Genomic DNA, 23443 nt, shown 5'->3' with positions numbered 1-23443 from the left:
ATAACATATTGCCTCCAATTCTGATTGTCAAACACTGTTATACATCTATCTAAATAATGTAATAGACGAAGGAGTTCAGAAATTATTTTGATTGCCAAATTGAAACGCTCGTCCTGGTTCTCAGTTGAACGTGTTCATCTGGAAGAATTGCCGTATGTCACTGTCATAAAGTAATTGCTCATCAATCATCTTTTACGACAGCTAAAACTACGAGTAATGTTTTGTAATGTCATAATGTTGTGTAATTCTGTGTAATCTTCATGAATCAATGGGCACATATTGGAGCAGAATACGGCTCCATAGCTCAGGGGTTAGAGCACTGGTCTTGTAAACCAGGGGTCGCGAGTTCAAATCTCGCTGGGGCCTTTCAGTCTTTTTCATTTATTACCAAAAATAACGAAGCCCAGTCCCCGGATTCCATTACGATGTTGGTTAGTTGATTCGGTGACACACAGCTTCCCCGCATTTACAAGTCTAATGTAAATGTTATGTAGTGCAGTCCCCTTAAAGCTGCAAGTCATTAAAGATATCCGTTAGTTTAACTTTTAGTTGGTTGATAGTTGAATTACAATTTTGAAAGCTTATTCAAATATTATAGCTAAACAATTTATAAAGAATAGCTTACATCCAAAACTGAACCACTCGACAGAAATGTCCTTAAACAATAATATAGCCAATGATGTAATGTGATTTTTTATTGAATCACTTTCATGCAATTCGTGTCTGGGCATTTACTTCATTCACAGTAGGAAGGCCTACCCTAAATCTTTTGTTTGCGCATTTGTATTTTAAATTTTCTATCTTTTTTCTCTCTATGCAAACCGATCTATGTCAGAGCCCGGATAGCTCAGTCGGTAGAGCATCAGACTTTTAATCTGAGGGTCCAGGGTTCAAGTCCCTGTTCGGGCGGTAGTATTTTGTTTTCGCCCCTGCCACAACTCCCAAGCCTTCTTAATGTACCCTCAAGAACGATTTTCTTCCAAACTGTAACCCAGTTCGATCGAACTTTTCCACTTTATTATAAATTCGTATTTTAACTAAATTAGTTCAATATAATGGTCCAAGGGCTATTTTACATGTTTATCAAAACAAGTAAACTTGACCTGTTTCTGAAAGTTATAACACTACGTAGAAATAAATTGAAACTGTGAATATCATTCAGGGTCGGGACTCTTGGGTGTCAGCAAATCTGAGCACAAAACGAAATTGACTGGGAGGCGTCTTAAAATGTCAACGCCCAACGTGAGCCTCGAACCCACGACCCTGAGATTAAGAGTCTCATGATCTACCGACTGAGCTAGCCGGGCCCGTGTAGATGCTTTTTTATCGGTGAAAAAGATTGACACAAACAATTAGTTATACGCACACTTAATTCTTCAATAAAAACAGTGTTCCCTGACCGGGAATCGAACCCGGGCCGCGGCGGTGAGAGCGCCGAATCCTAACCACTAGACCACCAGGGAAACCTGTAAACAGCGTTGTTCTAATTGTATATATCGTTGTTGTAAAAGATGAAAGACTATTTTACTTAGACAAATCTGAATCAGAATCAGAATGGGACTTATTCGCCATGTAAGTTTGCACCGACAAGGAATTTGCTTTGGCAGGAAGGTGCATTCAATAAACATATAGGAATCTAAAATGTATATTTGTGGACTATATATAGTAAGGGTACATAAACTAGGAGTACTAAGTGGAATTAGAATTAAATAAAATGTACAATAAAATAAAATATAAAGATACACAAATTATATCATAGCGCTTTAACGTGCTAGTTCATTCCTTCACCATTCCGTTCAAACAAGGTGATCTACAAAGCAGATACAAAACATTTATTAAAAACATAAATCACATTTAAATTTGAAGTTTGCAAAAACACACAACATAATATATGGGCCAAGCCTATTGACTATTACAATTACATAATTTAGATAAACAATTACTTCCCAATTAGATTTAAAACAAAAGTTATTTTCGATTAGTCCAACCATACCTATTCTAAGCCAACAATCAAGATTCACTCCGTATAAGATTGTGCTTATTTATTTGATTAAGTAATTAATATACGTAAGTAATTAAACTAACTGCTGGCAAACATTCCATGCAATGCATAAACAGTGTCTTTAAACAACGAAACACAAGAAGAATGAAATACATCCAGTGTGTGTGATAGATGGTGGGAGGAGGGTGGCTCAGATAACTACATACTCTTTGTCCTCAGGTGTGTGATGACAACTGCCAGGACCATCCCCACCACCCCAACCCCCACCAAGGCTGCATATAGGTGGGAAAAGGCCAGTCCTTCTGTGCCTGGGACATCTGTGGAAGACACTAAAAGTTACAATTGATTAATTAATTAATTACAGCTCTGTACCAAAAGCAACAGTTGAGTAAGCACAGAGCAGACTAAGCACTGATGTAAGATAGACAGGAAATAGATAGGTGGAAATAGAGAAAATATAAGTGAACATGTTTGGTAAAAATAAGTGCATCCATTTTCCGTTTGGGGGGGAGTGAAAGGGGGTGGGGTGAGGGGGGGGATTGAGATGAGGGGGGCATGGCGGGGGGGTTAGGGTTGAGACACAAGGGGGGGGGCGGGTATATGTGTGTGGGGGGGGAGTAGAGTTGAGACATGAGGTGGGTCTCCTTACCTTCCATCTGTGTCTGGCCCCTGGAGGTAACTAATGGCAGGCCAGAGAACACGGATTCATCACAATGAATTTGTATTTCAATGATCATTATCGTCATCAATGATCATAATAATAATTTTACAGATATCCTATTTGATAATTGACACAAAAATTGCTATGAAAATGATTTTAAATATCATTGTGTAATCAAATATAATCTCCCAATACGTAATGTTGAAGTGCACGTGTAAAACAATAGGTCATGTCATAATGCATTTCAAGAATTTGAACATGACCCACCACACACACCCTTAGACATCCACCCATCATCACCTACCCTTCAGCCTCTTTCCTCTCCCAACTTTCAATATCTTGTTCTCCATCCCCATGCAGTAGTACAGACCCAAGTCTGATTCCTCCAGGAAGCTGATATTCAACGCCAGAGACTGGCCCATGATCTGTGTCTGGAGCCGGGCGCCTGCCCGGTGGCGATGGGAGATCCTACCATCGTCGAGGATAGACTGGATCAGAATCAGTGTTGGTCCGTCAAGACGTTGTTTCAGCCAAGTGGTCTCAGAGTGGTACGAGATCTCACACACTGGAGGAGAGTAAGGCAGAGGGTTGAGAAATGTTTGCCAAACATTTGTTAGGACAAGTTTGGCAAAGCCAAGCAAATGTAGGACTGAAAAGTTGACATTTTAAGAACTAGATGGGTAGAAAATAAGATGAAAACCTAAGATGGCTGAATCATTGAGTTGAATTTCCAAGACGTCAGTCTGAGCTTCGGCCAATGGCAGAAACGTGATGGGCATGAGGCAGACCCCTGTATAAGAGGACAAAAATGCTTTTAATTCTATGTAATTTAAGGAAGAGTTTTTTTTTATTCAAATGATTCTACTTGCGATTAGATTTACTCACTAATGATCCAGAAAAACCAAAGAACGTGCATCTCCGTGTTGAGTGAAATTGTCTAAACCGTTGTTGTTTTAGGCGTTTAGAATAATGTGAAGACCAACTTCCTGTTCTCCCCAGAACCCACTGTTTTTCTCAAATGCCCCTCCTTTTGTTTAATGTGAAACCATGTTAGAAACATACACACATACACACACAATAACTTGTACATGCACGCGTAAACATAAACACACAGTCCCATTCTAAAAGTAACTTTCCTGGGACTCTGTTATATAATCTCCCCTACACACAGACAAACAACAAAAGTAACAATAGTAACAATTGTATCTTACACTTAGACATTTATGTGTTGGTGTCTCTGGTCTTTACACGGACAGGAAATGTCACTGTGCACAGACAAACACATTAGATATGCCTATACTTTCACACCTCCACTTCCTTCAAACCTGAAACTACCTGGTCTGACCTAGATCTCTTTTAACAAAGAAATATAAGTCACAAAAGAAAAAAAACAAAGGATGAACTCTCCTTTCAAAGAAAATGTGTGCTGATGTTTGCGGTTTGGTCTCTACATGGACCTCTTGTTTACGACAAAAAAAAAGATTTTTGGATTAACTCTAGAAGAATACATCGATTTTTTTTTCTTTCGATTCCTCAAAGAGAAGTTGACAGACTCCGTTTGACATTCGCCCTTCATTGCGCTGACTTGGCTGATGACGTAGGAGGCTAAAGGTTTCGGTCTCGCATGCTTAGCGAGATTAGAGATAAACAAGTCAACCTCAAGACGGCACCGATTCTAGTTTAGACTGGACAACAGGACACCGCTGAAATTGTTGACAGCAAGGTGATTCTAAATCAGTTCTAACTTTAAATCGTACTCTGAAGGTTGGATCACACCGAGGGATTTCCATACGTCATTTCGGGTTACGAATAAAGGTATGTTCACCTTAAATTAGCTAGCTAGTATTTACCCAGCGTGGTATAGGCTAGCTGTCAAGTAGCACTAACGTTAGCTGTCAAACCAGCTGTCAGCGGTTGACAGCCGTGATCATGGACCATCTCGGAAGAAAATTGAAACAATTTTGTTTAAACTTGTCTTCACTGAAACTTTAACCACAATATCTATTAAACTAGCTAGCTAGCCACATATTTAGCAGCAAGTTAAACGGCTATGGCCATTCTTGCACAGCAGTGAAGTGAGACAGGTCAGGCATGTAGCTAGCTAGCTAGCTAGCAAACAAGCTATATTTTGTAGGTAGCTACATACACAGACTAGACAGATGATTATTAAAGCTCTTTATTAAATCGGGTTAGCAAGTTAGTTTTTGGAACACATTTGCTATAAGTAATTTTGAATCTCAAATTGGACTGCCTAGCCCAGGAGCCAGGCGTGGTTTAGCAAGTTATGCCTGGCCCGGTATTTGACAGGTACTTGTTGTGCTAGCTAAGATAGCGACACCCGCATAACTAAGGCCATGCTATCTTGCAAGCAAAATAAAGTTTCCAGACATTATCAGCCAAATCTATATATAATTCTAGTTATCTGACTGAATTATTTTCGCAGGATGGCCGGGGTCTTCGATATTGATATTGAATCTGAGGACCTGAGCGATGCAGAGGTAGGGTGTGGGCAACGGCCAACTTGGTGATCAGTATTTATTTACAGTAAACCTCGCACCTCAAACAGGAGGATTTTATTTCCTCACAAGAGTTCCTACTTTTATGTCCACGTTGCTTCCGTAATATTTAACTTATACCCAACTATGTAATACCATAATCATGGGATATAAATGTTTTCATGTCATATAATGTGTACTTCTGGCAAAAACAATAATCAAATGTTCTAACTGTCCATAGGATGAGGTGTGTGACTTCACTGTGACTGAAACGGACCAGTAAGATAAACCTACTGACTCTTTATAAATTGCCATAGTTTTAATAATCTTTGCTGTGGCTGGTGACATAAACTGATGATACTATCCTCTCTCTCTTCCGATCCACCATCTATAACCCCCCCCCCCTCCTCTTTTTTTGTTCTCCTTCCTTACTCTATCCCCTTTTTGTCCATATTTTTATTCTCCTCTGGGTCTCCTCATCTCAGAAGTCGTACAGAGGAGGTGGAGCTGATCAGTGTAAACAGAGACAACGAGAGAGTCGGGCCTGACTGCTTTGAGCTGCTCACTGTACTGGGAAAGGGAGGCTATGGCAAGGTGTGTGCGTACGCGTGGGCATTTATGGCAGTGTGTTTCCATGGCAGTCAAATCATCTTTACATTTGTTTTTCCACATCCAGGTCTTCCAGGTGAGGAAAGTTCAGGGTCCTCAAACTGGGAAAATATTTGCCATGAAGGTCCTGAAAAAGGTACCATAGATTCGTCACCTCATCTTCTATCAATCTATCATCTTCCTCAGCTGAACGTGATATCTATATTCAAATACTCATCTGTGCCTTAAGTCTATTTTGTCAGTCTCTTTCTCTCAGGCCTGCTCTTTTGCCTCCCCCCCCCCCCCTCTCTCTCTCTCTCCCTCTCTCCCTCTTCTTTATTGCCTCCTCTCCCTCCTTCCTCTCCCTATCAGGCTAAGATAGTCTGTAACGCCAAAGACACAGCCCACACACGTGCTGAGCGAGAGATCCTGGAGACCGTGCGGCACCCCTTCATAGTGGACTTACTGTACGCCTTCCAGACCGGGGGCAAGCTCTACCTCATACTGGAGTGTCTGATCGGTAGGTGGGGGTGGGGCGTTGATGGATGGAGAGGAGGTAGCTTTAGAGGGGTTGGAAGCAAGGATGAGGGCAGGGGAGGTTAGGTCAAAATGCTAACATGAAGCAAACTGGAACACCCTGGGGGGACCTGAGTGGAGACAGAGGGAAGGATATTATAAACGTGGGCTACAGGAGTTCTGTGTCTGGTTTGGAGTGTGTTTTATGTGTTTCCTCTACACGCTTTTGTTGTGCCCCCCCCCTAATTAATTTAAACTCCTCTTGTCCTGCCTCTCGCAGGTGGGGAATTGTTCATGCAGCTGGAGAAGGAGGGCATCTTCATGGAGGACACAGCCTGGTAGGTCCCACACCTGGTGTCCCACACCTGGTGTCCCACACCTGGTAGGTCCCACACCTGGTGTCCCACACCTGGTAGGTCCCACACCTGGTGTCCCACACCTGGTAGGTCCCACACCTGGTAGGTCCCACACCTGGTAGGTCCCACACCTGGTAGGTCCCACACCTGGTGTCCCACACCTGGTGTCCCACACCTGGTAGGTCCCACACCTGGTGTCCCACACCTGGTAGGTCCCACACCTGGTGTCCCACACCTGGTAGGTCCCACACCTGGTAGGTCCCACACCTGGTAGGTCCCACACCTGGTAGGTCCCACACCTGGTGTCCCACACCTGGTAGGTCCCACACCTGGTCCTTCAGAAATCCTGAAGCTCTCCCTTGTCTTTCCAAACACTGGTCCAGGATTTCATATTGAGATACGTTTTATCTATGTCGAAAGCATACCTTACCGTGTGTGTGTGTGTTCAGTTTCTACCTGGGCGAGATTACCCTGGCTCTGGGACACCTGCACTCGAATGGCATCATCTACCGAGACTTAAAACCTGAGAACATCATGCTCAACCACGAAGGTCTGTATGAACGTGTCTGGGTGTGTCCATCTGGGTGTGTCCATCTGGGTGTGTCCATCTGGGTGTGTCTGAGTGAGTGTGTGTGTCTTTATGTGGAATGTATTAAGGTGTGATATGTTGTAATTAGGCTCATACTTAACTGTACCTGTCTTCTCTCATTCAGGACATATTAAGTTGACAGACTTTGGTCTGTGTAAGGAGTCCATCCACGACGGCGCTGTCACTCACACCTTTTGTGGCACCATAGAGTACATGTGAGTCTGGCACCACCCCGTGTCCATATCACCTGTTTCCCCCATCACACTTTTTTCCGCTTGTCGGCCCTGTGTTTTTTACGTCTCGCTTCGTGCATATTTTCTCTCTTTTCTCCTCCAGTGAATTATTTCTGTCTGTTTTTCCCTCAGGGCTCCAGAGATCCTGACTCGTTCAGGTCACAACCGAGCGGTGGACTGGTGGAGTCTGGGAGCTCTGATGTACGACATGATGACCGGCTCGGTGAGGGGGAGGGAGATACTTAAAAAAAGAATCTTCTTATCTTCCATACTTCTGTTGTCTATCATCCATTCCTCTATATCCCTTCTTCCGATTGATGTTTTCCCAGCCTCCATTCACAGCAGAGAACAGGAAGAGGACCATAGATAAAATTCTCAAGTGTAAAATCAACCTGCCTCCCTATCTCACATTGGATGCGAGAGACATGATCAAGAAGGTGATAAAGTAAACCCTTACAACTGTTCAGTGTCTGGAGCAAGACTGTTAGGGATGAAGACAACACAGAATGAAACCCTTCTTTTTCTCCATCGCTCTATTTCTCTTTCCCTCATTCCCTAGCTGCTCAAGAAGGGCCCAGGCCAGAGACTAGGCTCAAGCAAAGCTGACTGTGCAGACATACAGGTGACACGCACACAGTGCACACACACACCACACACTACAATCATATGTAGAAGTCCAAAGCCTAATGTTGTCCCTGTGTCTTTTATAGAAACATCCCTTCTTCAGACACATCAACTGGGATGACCTGCTCAACAAGAGAGTAGAGCCACCATACAAGCCATCACTGGTAACTTCAATTATTATTATTTTGTTATTTTTTTTCCATGTTCCTGGCTATACAAAACTAAGTTAGCCATATCTTTAATTTCTTATTCCCATCATTCCCTCCTTCCCTATCCCCCTCCCGCCCGCCCCCCCGCAGCAGTCAGATGAAGACGTCAGTCAGTTCGACACCCGTTTCACCCGCCAGACCCCGGTTGACAGCCCAGATGACACGTCCCTCAGCCACAGTCACGACCACGCCTTTGCTGTGAGACCGTCCTTCATTTCCCCCCTTCATCTCTTGTCCTTCGAGGCCTCACCCCCCTTCATTCTTCCAGTCTGTTCTCCTCGGATATCATGCTGTCTTTACTCCTAACTCGGTCACTACGCTAGGTTCTCCCTCCCTCCCTGCCCTCCGTCACTCATTTCGCTCCTTCACTATAGGGTTTTACCTACGTGGCTCCCTCTGTGCTGGAGAGTCTGAAGGAGGGCTTCTCCTTCGAACCCCGGACCCGCCCTGTACGCAGACACAACAGCAGCCCACGCACGCCCATCAGGTAACACACACACACATGATCATACTAGCCCCACTGGCGGCCTGTCTATCCATATCCTTAATCACACTCTCCTCTTGCTTTCTGTTTCTCTCTCTCTCTCTCTCTCTCTCTCTCTCTCTCTCTCTCTCTCTCTCTCTCTCTCTCTGCTCTCTCTCTCTCTTGCTCTCTCTCTGTCTCTCTCTCTCTCTCTCTCTCTCTCTCTCTGTCTGTCAGTCCTCTTAAGTTCTCTCTGGCTGAACCCTTCAAGTCTGCAGGAGAAGGAGAGGCAGAGCTTCTGTCAGCCACCTCCAAACCGGCTCCTTCCCTTAACACTTCCCAGCCCACCGACAACGGTGTCACCCAACCAATCAGAACGCCCGGACGGAACAAGAAGCAGAAAGGAAATGGGAGATAAGCAGGAGGAGATGAGGTGAGAATGTTTCCCCTCTCAGAGGGTGAAAGGCTTACCCTGTGGGGAGCAGCTCTAGAACCCTGGGGCTGCTTAGAATGGTGCAAACCTTCTAGAACGCTCCACAAGGTGGATCTCCCCTGTGCGGAACACGGACGTCATGGCAACATGTGTGTTCTAGTCCTCATGGTTCCATCTTCCTGCTCTGTGAATGTCAGCATTTCACCTCCTCCGAACACACTTCTGTTCATGGCTGTGTACCAATATTACGAACTTGCATCCTGTCTGTGCCCTTATTCTTAACTATCCTCAGTCAGAAGGGCATATGGGCACTTTCCCTTAAGGTTAGGATTGAGGGGAGGAGGTTGCAAGTCATTGGTTTTGGGACCCAGCCAATCGTAGTTTTTTTCACGTTTCTCTCAATGGGAAACTACTGCCAAAGTTTTTGACATGCTTTATCAGTGTCAGACTACCACCTATCATAGGATAGCTGTGATAACTGCTGGAATTCTGAAATATCAATACATTTATTCATTCAAATGTTCATAGAAAAAGAGAAAAGATAATCATGTACAAAAGAGAGAAAAATGTGTATTTTCGTTACCAAAACAAATGCATTTATACATTAGCTTGTGGAGCTGCTGTAAGCCAATCAAATCAGATCTGTACCTCAGGCACCAGACACCAGGTTCTAGAACAGGTGTCCATGACAACATTTATGAAATAGAATGCTCCTATGAGACAATTAGATTGTTCCTCACTTTAGGTAGTAATTCTGTTCGCTGGGTTCTTCAACCAAAAACATCCACCATAAATGTATTTGACATACTTAAGTTGAGTCCAGACCAGGATTTGAACTATATCTCTGGACAGTTATTGTCCTCATGCCCTCACTGTTCTCAAGGGAGACTGCATGTCTATGAACCTCTGTGTTTATCTCTATGGCTGCTTATGTACCATACACCAACCTGTCTTACTGCTGTGTGAACCGAACCTTGAACAGACCTCTTCCCCTCAGATTACACATGGTTCACAACGAGATCTTCCTAATCTATGATTATTTCCAGTGTAAACTGGAACCGGATCCATATACCAAGGAAGTTATAATGGGATAGAGGGGGAGTGATATTACTAATGTATATTATTTAATTTAAATAATATTATTTACTGGACTGTTATGTTGTTGATCAAAGTAGGATGTTTGAAGATATTATTTTCTTTTTGGATTGTTGGGAGGTTTGGAGGAGGAGATGATGGCGTTGTAGAATTCGAATGAATAAAACCAAACATGAGGTTTACCAAATCCTTTTATTCTTTTGTTTATTTTTGTTTTCACATGTATTTGAAAAACCAATAATATCACAAGTCATACAAAAGTCAGTTTATTGTAACATGTTCTGTTAATCCATTAGGACCATATCATTAAAAAGATGAACATAGTTTTGTCAAATTCACACTATTGAACTGAGCTGGCCTGGACTGGTCTAGTATCTGAAAATCACACACAGTATTTTATTTACATGATTAAACAGAAAACTTTCTTATAGAACCCTGTACGAAACCTATTCAAGTCTGTCATGACTGAGGTTTAATCTGTGAATGAGTAAGCAGACCAGGGTGGATTGCTCAGTATGGTAGTGTGAAAAGGGTCAGAAAGAGAGACCTTATCTTCACACTTATCTGTAGCTGCCCTTCCTCTCTCCTTCTGACCTATCCTTATCACTCTGTCAATTAGAGTATAGTGACATCACTCTCTTCTACCTCCCCCTCGCTTTTCTCCCATTCCGGACCTACTAATGCTATCGCCTCTTCGCCTCCTCCCCTCTCTCCGTCTCTTCCTCCTTTCTCTTCTCCCTGACCTTCCTCACTTTTGCTCTTCTCTTCTCTTTTCTCTTCTTCCTTCTCTCCGCTCTGTGCTGTCTGTCTCAGGTGGTCTCCCTCCATGCTGGAGTTCTCATCAGAAGAGTCTTCCCCATCCTCCTCTTCCTCATCTTTCTGCTCCCCTCCCTCTCCTTCAACACCAACCACCACTTCTAACATTTTCCCCTCTTCCTCGTCGCCCTCCCTCTCTTCCCTACCCCCTGGCCACAGACGGAACCCTAGCCTATCCTCCAAGGTTCTAACCACACCCCTCACCCTCTCCCCAAAGCCCAATATCAGATGGGAGGCGGGGCTGTCCTGGTTTGAGGGGCGGGAGGCCCACTTGAACGCTGCCACGAGGATCAGGATGAGCAGCACAATGACGACCAGCAGCACTATCGTGATGGAACCTCCGTCGAGCGCTCCTGTGCTCCCCGCCTGCGAAACGGACGAAGATGTAGAAGAAGGGATGGCGGGGGTCTTGGCTTTGGTGACTGGAAAAGCTGTGCTGCCTGGGGTTGTTGGTTGTACCAGCAAGAGAGACGAGCTGGCTGATGTCGACAGAGTCACGTTGTCGGCAGACGGAGTGGTAGATGAACCGTTTCCTTGCAGGGGCGGAACCTCGGTTGTGGAATTCCTACTACTTTCCGGGTTGCCGGATTCAACAGCTTTTATCGTTGTCTCTGTTGAGGTGAAGTTTGCTCGTGTCATGAGGGGTGTGCTCTGGGAAGGGTTGTCAGTTGCTGCCGTAGCAACGTGGAGGAGGATCAGCAGCGTCGGAATGAGCGCGCTCAGAAAGGCAGCATCCGGAGTCTTCATTGGTACTGAAACATAAAACAAACATGGTTATGTTATGATGAGGTGAACACCGTTAGTTCTACAGTTCCCTTGTGGTCTTGCGTAACCTGACCTTTCATAACACAAAAGTTCCAAACATTTATTTATTTGGCTGCCGTCTTGTAATATTTTCTGGTAAGTGGAAAACTGGGTATGAAGATTCTTTGTGAAACACAGTGGAGATGAGTCAGTGATGTGAACATAGCCGACAATCAGATTCATAAGGGAGAATGAGAGCAGTTCTGGATTCGGATTCTTAATCAGAATGAGAATGAATCAGAGTCATACAAGATTCAGATAGTAATGCTTTGTGTGGTGAAACAAAAGAGGGATAATGCGACTGAAAGGATTGACATGCACACACACAGGAAGTGGTGCACATCTGAAGAGCAGTAAATTACCAACAGGAAATGGTAAAAGCTTGCTGCAGCACAGAGGCATGGTGGGGCTCACGCGCCCACACATGATATCAAGTTTATGATACAGTTGAATGTTATACATGATTGCTCATGAATCTCCCTCCAAACCCCACTTCACGAAGCTTGTTAAAAATGTATATTTGCTAATCGCATGGCGGTACGGAAATCATAAAGCTAAACATTTTGAGTGAGAGAGACAGTGGTTGCAATAGATAAAAATATAAGGAGCTTTTTTCAAGTGTGGGGACATGTGCACATGTAGGAGTGGAAGGAGAGATTGATGGATGGACAGTAGATGATCGGATGGAAAAAAGCATAATGGAGAGAATAGAGGAGAGGCTGAAGGAGCATAAGACACATGAAGAAGAAATAGGTCAGAATAAGCGGGAAACCACAGATATAAAATCCTTGAAGCTGGCAGATATACAATCACCCTCCATCATCATTAAATACAGATCAGGGAAAATCAGTACGGTTGAAACTCACCTGTTGAGTGTGGATCAGGCTGGAAATGTTTGGAAATATATAGAATACAGTTGTCGAGGTTGGAGATGAAGGGATAGAAGCGACTGTACAGGTGGATGTGGAGAGAAAAGAAGAGAAGAGAGAAAAAACAGAGGAAACGGTGGGTGTGACTAAGAAGTGAGAGAAGAAAGAGGGGGGAGGGAGACAAAGAGAAGAGACATCTCTCTATGGAATGTTGAATCTCCTTGTTGTGTTTTAGAGAACTGTTGAACTGTTCTTAGAGAGGTGGTGTCATTTACATACCTGTTATGTTAGAGAGACACAACAAACACAAACATCCATGGGTCTGGGGGGCTACTGAAGAAGTATTTTTTATTCTCTAGCTTAGAATTGGTTTATTATTAATGGCTGCATGTTACTTGGTGTATTGTAATCTCATTCATCAGTTGTTTGTGAGTCACTACCCAGATTGCAAAGCCTATTCTACAACTGTCGATGCCTACATGGTCTGTTCCTGTCTTAATTATCACTTTCACTGCTAAATGGCAAGATTTGATCTACAGGATCTGATACTCTCATTGATGCAGGGGCGTGGCCTAGTATTAATTGGGGAAGGCAGACACCATTGATTGACAGGCAGAGACCACCAATAGGTGCATTTTCATAGATGACGTCACTCCTTATAGGGATAATATAGACCACTGGGGGACAGACTGACAGAGGCAGATAGACAGATAAAGAGCATTTATAATATGATTCCCTCTCTGCCAGTCAGCCAAGTTAGGTAGTTTCCAGACTTGTAACCCAGCTGGTCTGCTCCACTGAGTGGGGAGAGGATGTCACTCCTCAACATGATCCTGATCATTCTCTGGCTGGTCACAGGTAAGTCTACCTGGACTTACGGTTCAGAATTCTTCTGAAGTATTTATTCATTGGTTAGGACATTAAAAACTGAAAAGATCTAATTTATGTTTCGTGCTTCTTAGGCTGGAGCAGATAGGCTAGAGCAGTGGTTCACCAAATTTCCGTGGCCAGAGACAGGCAAGGTATTATGGCCAACGAGAACTTGGCTGGGTAAAAAAAAGAAAATAATAAATTTGTTCTTTGATGTGATTGGGAGCTTTTATTTAGTTGTTAGTTGTGTAGCAAACGGCTTGAGCCTTTTGTTTTTAGCCGACCATGGATACGTACTCGGTTCCTCCATTGTTTTGAGTGTATTGTGGCTATATTCTTGGTTCTACATTTGTTACCAGTATATCAACAGCAAGGGAAAGGATTTAAAATTGTGCAAACAAAAATATATATATCATATACCTTTTGTGATTGAAACCACCTTGCGTTAGAGTTGGCAGAAACTGGTCTGGATTCAAACCCAGGACCTTGTTGTTTGGCCTTAACCTACCTGTTGCGCATATTTCTCCGGTAAGCCACCCCTTAGTTATGTGTTCCTATGTAGCCTTTTAAGCGTTTTCTCTGGTACCCTAAGAGTAAGGTAGAGGACATCCTGTCATGTAGACACCTCAGTGGAACTCTTCCTGTGTGGTCGAGGGCCCCCCCCCTCACTTTCAGGCGTTTTTTCCATTGACCACCTCACCGCTCTGACAACTGAAGGTGCGTCTGTGTATACGCTGCAACCACACTAATTAGGTTGACAATAGACTATTGAGTTACACAGGGATTCAAATGCGTAGCTCCTTAATTCAACGCTCAAGTCTACAATCCCTTGGACCCATCCAACCCAGCCTGTCTGTGTTAAACTAAGCAGCCGTGTTGGTGTGTGTTCCAGACCTGCAGTCTGCCGTGAGGGCTGAGGTCACCACAGTCAGTGTGTGCGAGGGTCAGACAGTCACCCTACTGAACAAGATGAGCAAGGAACCGAGAGACGTTCAGCTTCTGTGGACGTTCCAGTCGGCCGGTCTGGATCAGTTTGAGACCCACGACGTGGTCCTGATTCACATCATTGAAGGACAGATGGTGAAGAACGATACACAGAGTTTCAGGGGAAGGCTGCAGGTGGACAAGGGGACCGGATCTCTACCCATCCGGAACCTATCTTGTGCCGACTCTGGGCTTTACCAGCTGCAGGTCATCAACGGAAAAGTCTCGTCCCACCAATTCAACTTGACTGTTATTGGTGAGTGTGTGGGAGGTCTGTGGTATGGGGCTTTCTAAAGTTTAGGCCACATCCAGCAGTTTGTACTTGCATACATATGACTTTCCTTTCCATGTTCAGAGATGTCTTCAGTGTGTGTGTGTTTCTCTCTAGTGGCGGAGGGTGAGAACAACAGCTACATCTATGTGGCAGCCAACAGTGCCACTAACCACTCAGCCAATCTCAGCCTTGAGGAGCTGTGCTCCCACCATACAGGTACCACAATCTACCTTCCGTCTGTAGATACAGGCTTTAAGCAGTTGGACCATGACAATGACTAAACCTTGTCACTGAAACACCTGCTTTCTCTCACTCCTCTCTCACCCTCTGTCCTAGAATCTCCCCCTCTCTCCTCCATCTCTTACTCACTGCCTCTTCCTTTATATATTAACTGTTATCTGTCTTTCTGGTGTGGCTTCTTTCAATTCATGGCATACAAAGATGATTAAACTCCTCCTCCGTCATCACCATTACAAGATCCCTGTATGACACAACCAACAATGTGGACTGTTGATCACTAAAATGCAAGCAGCCTCCAGCATTCATCAGTGTCATCCACAGGAAACATGGTTTCAGAATATCTTATCTCGATACTCTACCTCAGTGGTGGATGTCCTGTAACTCCAGTATAATACTACCAGAACCAGAAGGCCAAATAAGGTAACACAAGGTACCAGGATGTAGAGCTTGTTTCTTGGGGTGGGGCTATGGGATGTAGAAGAATCTATAGAAACACACAAACAAATGCAGGGAGTATTACTTGGCTGTTTCCTGTGAAGGAGAGTTGATGCATATATGGTTACGGGCTTCATCTAGTGGTCAAGTGGCAATATAACTGTCAGAACAAATACCTGCACACAGCTCTGTCTTAATGAGGTTAGCCGTCTTGTTGCTGACAGGGTTTTCAGCCACACAGCTGCAGGTGTCTCCAGCCTAGTTCTTTATCTCCAGAGGGAGAGACAGATTTGTGGAGAGATCAGGACTGCTGGTCTGGTTGAGTCTCTCCTCTCCTCTGTACCAGGACAGGGTCACATCTCTCCCGTTCTCCACAGAACACTCCACAGCACAGGGGTTGTTTGTCAAGGACGAGCTGCGCAGGTCAGGTTTGGAGACGGGAGCTGGAAGACAATGAGAAAAGTAGTTTAGACTTCCATTGACAACAATCAGAGCTCTAATGTTTCATTAATACTGACAAGGATGTTAAGAACATTTTTTATGAATCATAAACCACAAGATATTATGTACTTTGTCACTTTAAAATTGGATCACTCTTACATAGAAAATCACATTGTGACAGCAAGATTTTAGTGAATATCTGACATTGAAAATGTAAGATTCAATATGATTGCTTCAAATCAGTTGAACAATTCTCTATTTAAAAAATGCAACAGCGAAAATATTTCATTGTACATTGACTGATTTAGATAGAGAATTTACATGCTTAAATTGTATTCATGTTTTATAAACACATCAGGTCCTTACCGTATATGTCGACATTAAATGTATAAGATGAAAGATGACTGTTGATGACCTGAAGCTTATAAACACCAGTGTCATTAACACTGAGGTTACTGATGGTGAGAGAACCAGACTGTTCGTCCAGCTGCAGTCTGCCTCTGAACTTCACAGGAGTCTGTACAGCAGAGGGTTTTCTGGGTTTTCCCACGTAGACCTGAAGTATCTTGATTTCTGGATAGACGGGTCCATACATCCAGAGAACCTGGTCACCACTCTCTAGTTGTCCAGTTATGCCAGTGATTAGAGTCACATTGTTTCCCTCTAGCCGTATCATTGTTTGTTTAGACTGTGACTGTGAAACAGCTACACAGGCCAGCACCATCAGACCTATAGAGACAGAGGTGGAGAGTTGTTTGGAGTATACAAACCAAAGTAAATGCAATAATTATTAATCTTATTATTCTGAGGTAGCGACACGTTGATTTGCTTAAAACAGGACTGTGTGAACACTAACCGGACCTAATGAAAAATGCAACAAAGTAGCAACTCATCACTGATTCGGACCAAGCAAACGGACTATTTGGTGTGAAAGCACCCTCTGACTAGTGATGGGAAGTTCGGTTCTTTTTGCTGATTCGGTTCTTTGAATCTCGTTCAGTAAAATGAACGAATCTTTTTTCGAGTCATTTGTTCATTTCAGGGGGGGGGGGGGGGGGGGGGGGGGGGGGGGGGGGGGGTGGGGGCTATACGTCCACTGCAAAGGACGTATAGCCCCTATACGTCCACTGTAGGTTAGTACATGACATGTGCACCAGCAAATACTATTTCAAAATAAATTCCTGCATTAAAATAATGTATCATGAGGTTGTATGATTTGGTCATGTATTATCACACTAGCATTTAACTATCACGTCAAACAATTACACTGCACTAAACTGTAAGTGTAAATGTAAAGTGAAAATAACAAAACCAGTCAGTATGATGACTTGAGCGAATATCATTCATTCACGTCTTACTAAAACAGCGGCCACGCGAAAGGGAATAAGGAAACTGTTTCCTCTACTAAAAAATACAATGCGGGTCACGTGAAAAAAGGATCCAAAGACTCGTAGAAAGACCGAGTCGGGGAAGGAACTAATCATTCGTTTCCTCTAGCTACAGAGCCTATGCAGGTCACGTGAAAAATGATCCAAAGACTCGTAGAAAGACCGAGTCGGGAAAGGAACGAATCGTTCGTTTCCTCTAGCTACAGAGCCTATGCCGGTCACGTGAAAAATGATCCAAAGACTCGTAGAAAGACCGAGTCGGGAAAGGAACGAATCGTTCGTTTCCTCTAGCTACAGAGCCTATGCAGGTCACGTGAAAAATGATCCAAAGACTCGTAGAAAGACCGAGTCGGGAAATGAACGAATCACTCGTTGAGAGGACTCGTTACTCCCGAGTCCTTATAAGGATTCGTTCAAAATGAACGAATCGTTCACGAACGACACATCACTACCTCTGACTATGAGACGAAGTAGGTTGCAACACATAGCCAGTGTGACAAGTCTGCCAATCAACCCTGGTTGAGCAGCAGTAAACATTACTCCACCTGAAGCTTACGTTTAAGTTTATTTCCGACATTTGTCTAATAGACTACATTAACAAAACATGAATATAAGTAAGGCTTACCAAATATCATTCGTTTATATCTTCTATGAGTCATTTTTGTATTTCAGTTTTATAAAGGCGATTGAATGAACGCTATACACAGCTGCAACTGACACATATGAGCAAGATAGCAAGCATAGCCCGTGTGTTTGCCGCCCCACTTCGTGTCATTGGGTAGCTCTAGCCATATGTCTATGGCTCTAGCCCTACAAGGCCCGGCGAGGTGTGGCCCACGCCTCCGTCGACGAATGCAGGGAAAATAACCTTTACCGGCTTGCCAGTGATGAAGCCTGTAGTAAGTCATTTACTTCACAGCAGTTCTTGTGATTTGCAGGTCCGTGTACCTTGTGGCCATTGGTTTTTCTAGTTTGCAACCCGTGTTGACAAACGCAATATAGGGCCGTAATATCGTTTTGTCATTTTAGTAACTCAAACACACATTTAAGTATTACGGCTTGTTTTTGGTTGTTTCGGTTTTTTTAAAATAATGAAATAACCATATAACACAAATGGTATAACGAGCCATTAATCGTTGTTTTGATTATTCCATATCCTTTATGCTAATATCTGCAACAACAAAAAAATAGCCTCGTAATATCGATTTGTTCATTTTCGATGTCAAAACGAGATTAAGGGGAAAGGCTTGGTTTCCGTTGTTTTGTTTCATTTTGGAATTACGGAATATCCATATAACACAAACGGTATAACGAGCCATTTACTCATTTGTTTGACCGGTCGTATTATGCACACTGGCACAAGTGAAAGAGAGAGAGAGGGGGAGAGACGTGTAATGATTGGGGGTGTTATTACTATCGAACACCAGAGGGCAGCAACGACTAGCTAAAAAAAAAAAATGTCCTGTGATCTGTAGGCCTACAATCTTGAAGAATTACCAGCAGGTTCTTTAGTAAAAGACACACACCAAACTGGAAGCACATGTTGACCGAGTTTGCTAGTTGCTACTTAATTAATAAATCTTTGATGAACCCAAGTTTCTATAATATATATTAGAAACATTACAAGACGGGGCTCCAGTGTGTGTTCAAACAAGGCCAAAAGTGCCCGATGGTATCAGTTGAAAAAGACAATCACACCTGTGCAAGAAACCCTCCCCAACCATCCCTCCCCCCACCTAAATTACCTTTCAGCTCTGTTGTACGTTTTAATGAAGTGCATTGAGGCAATCAGTGAGGAAATCTTCCCTTTTTATTAATAAAAAACATAACATTTTCCATCAATGTACAACACTACACTTGTTTAGCCAACATCAATGCATTAACGCTGTTACACACCATTTTAAAATGTCCTGAGAAAGGAAATTACGGTTCTGCTTGTGACGATTCGTATAGTAGCCTATACTTCTGTGCTTAAAGTTAGTATACTAGCTTGAGACCACCGTAGCCACAGGAATGAGAATGAATGCAATTAGAGGGGCGTGTCTACATACAATTTTTCTTGTTGTTTGTTCGTAATTTAAATATTAAGTTAGTTCCAACCAAGTAGGCCTACTTTAATTGTACAGGAGGCATTCCATGAGTGCTGATATTTGACAGCCTCAGACAGCATGTGTACCACTGGGCCTTATGAAAAGGCTCTTGTCTTGATTTGCAAAGTAGCTAGGCGAGGTTCTAGACCATGGGGGGGGGGCAGTTACATTGGGGTCAGTGGTGCTGTTAGAGGGGCCAGTTACATTAAACATTATTGTTGTCATATCGTTTTCTTCATTGCAGTGCAAGCATAAACAGGCAGAAGCAGTGGCACCCCCAGAAATGTTTTATAGGAGTGGCCAGATGGGGCCACTGAAATCTTGGGGTGGCACTCCAAAATAAAAAGCCATATCTGAATTTCAGGGATTGTATTATGCTGTTGTAGTATATAAGTTAGTTGAAAACAGCAGTGGGCTGGGAAAGGGTGATGGGATCTCAGTGTGGAGAGATATATGGATTGATATGCCGGATTGTTTTGATATACAGTACACAGTCATCTTTTATGCAGGATACAGAGAGAATAGAGTATAGAGACTTAAACAATTGGAAAGCGTGAGAAGGTAAAGTGAGTGGAGAAAAAGAGAAGCAGAAAAGTGCAACACCCTCCCATTACCATTATCTCTAATTCACTCTCATCTGTGTTGTATGTCTGCAACCTGCTATAGCATGGGCCTACACACACGTTATTAAAGTCATTGGACTTGTGTGGGGAGGATTTAACAAGTGTGATGACTGTATTCCTCCACAGATACCATGGGCTTGGATATGGAGTTGGACCAGTTACTATTCACTTTGACTTGATGCCTGTGACCTGTGAAGAATGAATGGCAGCATTCAATGGTGAAGGGCTATAACCCAGGGTTGATTGCAACTGGTGTTGGAAAACACATGTAGTAGGGCAGAATAGAGGAACTGGTTTGGTCCCTGGTAAGTCCCCAAAAATGTTGCAGAAACAGCTGAAAATATGACATACCATTGCATCAAGGCCCAATTGGAGCAGAATTCATAGGTTATTTACAAATGTAGTAGGCCAAAAGATTTGTTTTAAAAGTTCAGGGGTGTAATTTGTTGGATATAAAAGGTGTAGCACAGACAAATGAAATCTGATTTTCCTGGGAACTCTCTTGTTGCTGCTCCGTGTTGTTTATGGACTTTGAAGAAGTTGAATTTGGACATTGAATATGATCAGAACTTTGAAAACAGTATCCACAACAGTGCCTCTGTCAGTTGTGTGTCTATGTAAAATGCAAAGGTAGCCCTCATGACCTCAACTTGCTCACTATGATTGCGTGGAGTGTTTCTTGCAAGGGTATGATTATCTTTTTCAACCGCTGCCGTCTGACACTTTTGGCCTTGTTTGAACACACACTGGAGCCCCGTCTTTTAATGTTTCTAATATATTTTAAAGAAACTTGGGTTCATCAAAGATTTATTAATTAAGTAGCAACTAGAAAACTCGGTCAACATGTGCCTCCAGTTTGGTGTGTGTCTTTTACTAAAGAACCTGCTGGTAATTCTTCAAGATTGTAGGCCTACAGATCACGGGACATTTTTTTTTTTTAGCTAGTCGTTGCTGCCCTCTGGTGTTCGATAGTAATAACACCCCCAATCATTACACGTCTCTCCGCCTCTCTCTCTCTTTCACTTGTGCCAGTGTGCATAATACGACCGGTCAAACAAATGAGTAAATGGCTCGTTATACCGTTTGTGTTATATGGATATTCCGTAATTCCAAAATGAAACAAAACAACGGAAACCAAGCCTTTACCCATAATCTGGTTCTGACATCCAAAATGGACAAAACGATATTACGAGGCTATTTTTCATTTTTTGCTGATATTAGCATAAAGGATATGGAATAATCAAAACAACTATTAATGGCTCGTTATACCATTTGTGTTATATTGTTATTTCATTATATCCAAAAAAACAAAACAACCAAAAACAAGCCGTAATACTTAAATGTGTGTTTGAGTTACTAAAATGACAAAACAATATTACGGCCCTATTTTGCGTTTGTCAACACGGGTTGCAAAATAGAAAAACCAATGGCCACAAGGTACACGGACCTTTGCAGCGTACCATTGTGCCAAAAATAAGTCGATGTTGCGTTTACGATGTGCCACTTCACCTGTCGTTTGCTGTGATCGTTGCTTTTGTCTTCGGCTATTGCTTTGCTCTCAGTCGTTTCCTTTGCAGGGTTGCGTTTACAATGTCCCACTTCACCTGTCGTTCGCTGTGGTCGTTGCGTTTGTCTTTGCATCTTGACGATCACGTGGATCCTTGCAGTTAGGCCTACTTGCAGTTACGTAGTTTCGTACATTGGTTTGCAGCGGTAAAACTATTTTTTTATGTAGATTTTATTTGTCTAAGCCTCCAATCATCAAAACAAATTTTAGGGTATAATATAACCCCCCCAAAATAACCAAACGGCTGATGGATAATGTATGTGTTATGTATCATGTTACGTTGTTATGTTCACACAGCCTATAGTCCTTATGTCAAGTTTTCAAAATGTCATGTTTCAGACTCATCTTAATATTGACTCAATTCATTTGTGAATATTTCAACAATTACACACAATACACAACAATAAACTATAAAAAAATATGACTTAAAAAAAAATACAGACAGAATATAAAGACAACCTGCCAGCTCCTAACACAAATGATCCTTACCTTTGTATTAGTTGATATGTGATATTAGTTTTATTTTATACTCAAGAGGTAACTGCATAATTGAAACACTATTTGACTCAACAGTCAGTTTTTATTACAGCAAAACCATCCAAATCTAAACAGCTTTCATTTAGTCATTTACATTTAGTCATTTAGTCATTTAGCATTCAAATACTATGTTACATACTCACTTAACATACCTTTTTTATTATGATAAAATATGTTAAAAACAACAAAATTGTGACCCTAACTAAAAAAAAAATCCACAACTGTGGATTGAAGGGCAACTAATGGGTTGTAATCCAATTTGTGTACCCACAAATAATGCTGGTAATGCTGAAAATTCTTATTTTTTCTGCATCCTTTGTTGATCTTTAGAAGCAAGATGGAATTAGACATAATTATCTAGACTTTGGACAAAAGTGTGTGGACATTAATTCAGAGCTGAAGTGAAAAAAACACTACTGGCCTGCACAGAACCCCAACCTCAACACCACAACCTTTGGGATGAATATGGCAGGTCTCATCAGTGCACGACTACACTAATGCTGTTCTGGCTGAATGAAAGCAAATCCCATAGGGAGGGAGCTGATGTTCAGTCCCTCTAAAGGTCCTGGGAAAGGATAGTGCCCAGGAAGCGGAAAGACTCCACAGTGTTGACTAGGGAGTCGGACAGGGTGATGGGGGTGAGTGGGGCTATATTCTTCTGAAGTACACAACCATCTCGACTGTCTTAAGAGCATTGAGCTCTAAGTTGTTCTGGCTACACCAGGTTGTCAGCTTCACCCAATGAGGGTGGTGTCGTACGCAAACTTCAGGAACGAAAAATCCAGAAAATTCTAACAAACACCAGCGCTTCACCTTTCGAAAAAGGGCTGCAAACTACTGGGTCGAAGGTAGACTACAGTAAGGTATTTTACAATATGTGTCATTATTACAAAACAATTCCTTTCTGAAGTACAGCATCCCCACTCAATAATTGTTAATCTCCCTTCTAACAGATCAATTACATTATAACACGCAAGGATTCTGACCATACTAAAACAAGGGATGCCGTTTTTTCTTAGGTATTATTAGCCTTCCATTACATGGAATCTAGATCCTATTCACTTACGTAGTCCGCCTTAGGTCTGCTAAATACTTCCTAGTCCTAGCATTTATTTTCACTTGTCCCGGACAATTGGACAAGCCTTAATGTTGATCACTGCATACTCATTGCTGTTAGGCCCCCCCCCCTCACACACACACAACCTGTCTCCCTGTCCATAATTCTGTATGGCTGGCCTGCA

General features: G+C 42.8%; 2 protein-coding genes and 3 non-coding genes across 5 annotated transcripts; 3 read left to right on the top strand and 2 right to left on the bottom strand.

Moving 5' to 3' along the window:
- The first annotated feature begins 293 nt into the window (after window positions 1-293).
- On the top strand, window positions 294-366 carry trnat-ugu. The gene has a single exon. It is a non-coding gene; the product is annotated as a tRNA-Thr (tRNA).
- A 470-nt stretch (window positions 367-836) lies between these two features.
- Window positions 837-909, top strand: trnak-uuu. The gene has a single exon. It is a non-coding gene; the product is annotated as a tRNA-Lys (tRNA).
- A 482-nt stretch (window positions 910-1391) lies between these two features.
- trnae-cuc lies at window positions 1392-1463 on the bottom strand. Its single transcript has one exon. It is a non-coding gene; the product is annotated as a tRNA-Glu (tRNA).
- A 2802-nt stretch (window positions 1464-4265) lies between these two features.
- Window positions 4266-10451, top strand: LOC124484761 (ribosomal protein S6 kinase beta-2-like). Its single transcript, XM_047045850.1, has 16 exons — window positions 4266-4478; window positions 5107-5161; window positions 5400-5437; window positions 5644-5752; window positions 5835-5903; window positions 6119-6266; window positions 6543-6600; window positions 7068-7168; window positions 7332-7422; window positions 7573-7663; window positions 7770-7877; window positions 8000-8062; window positions 8151-8228; window positions 8364-8471; window positions 8648-8760; window positions 8974-10451. Exons 2-16 carry the CDS (start codon window positions 5108-5110, stop codon window positions 9152-9154), a joined length of 1410 nt encoding a protein of 469 aa, XP_046901806.1. The 5' UTR covers window positions 4266-4478; window position 5107; the 3' UTR covers window positions 9155-10451.
- A 3-nt stretch (window positions 10452-10454) lies between these two features.
- On the bottom strand, window positions 10455-13243 carry LOC124484765 (protein Ycf2-like). The gene is made up of 2 exons (XM_047045856.1): window positions 12751-13243; window positions 10455-11832 (listed from the first exon to the last, which is right to left on the bottom strand). The coding sequence occupies exon 2, from the start codon at window positions 11825-11827 to the stop codon at window positions 10880-10882; it is 948 nt and encodes a 315-aa protein (XP_046901812.1). The 5' UTR covers window positions 11828-11832; window positions 12751-13243; the 3' UTR covers window positions 10455-10879.
- Window positions 13244-23443: the final 10200 nt, after the last annotated feature.

Source organism: Hypomesus transpacificus, chromosome 22, assembly GCF_021917145.1.
Source record: "Hypomesus transpacificus isolate Combined female chromosome 22, fHypTra1, whole genome shotgun sequence".
Classification (NCBI taxonomy): domain Eukaryota; kingdom Metazoa; phylum Chordata; class Actinopteri; order Osmeriformes; family Osmeridae; genus Hypomesus; species Hypomesus transpacificus.
The sequence above is the reverse complement of the archived record's forward strand: the minus strand, read 5'-3'. Positions and strand labels throughout refer to the sequence as shown.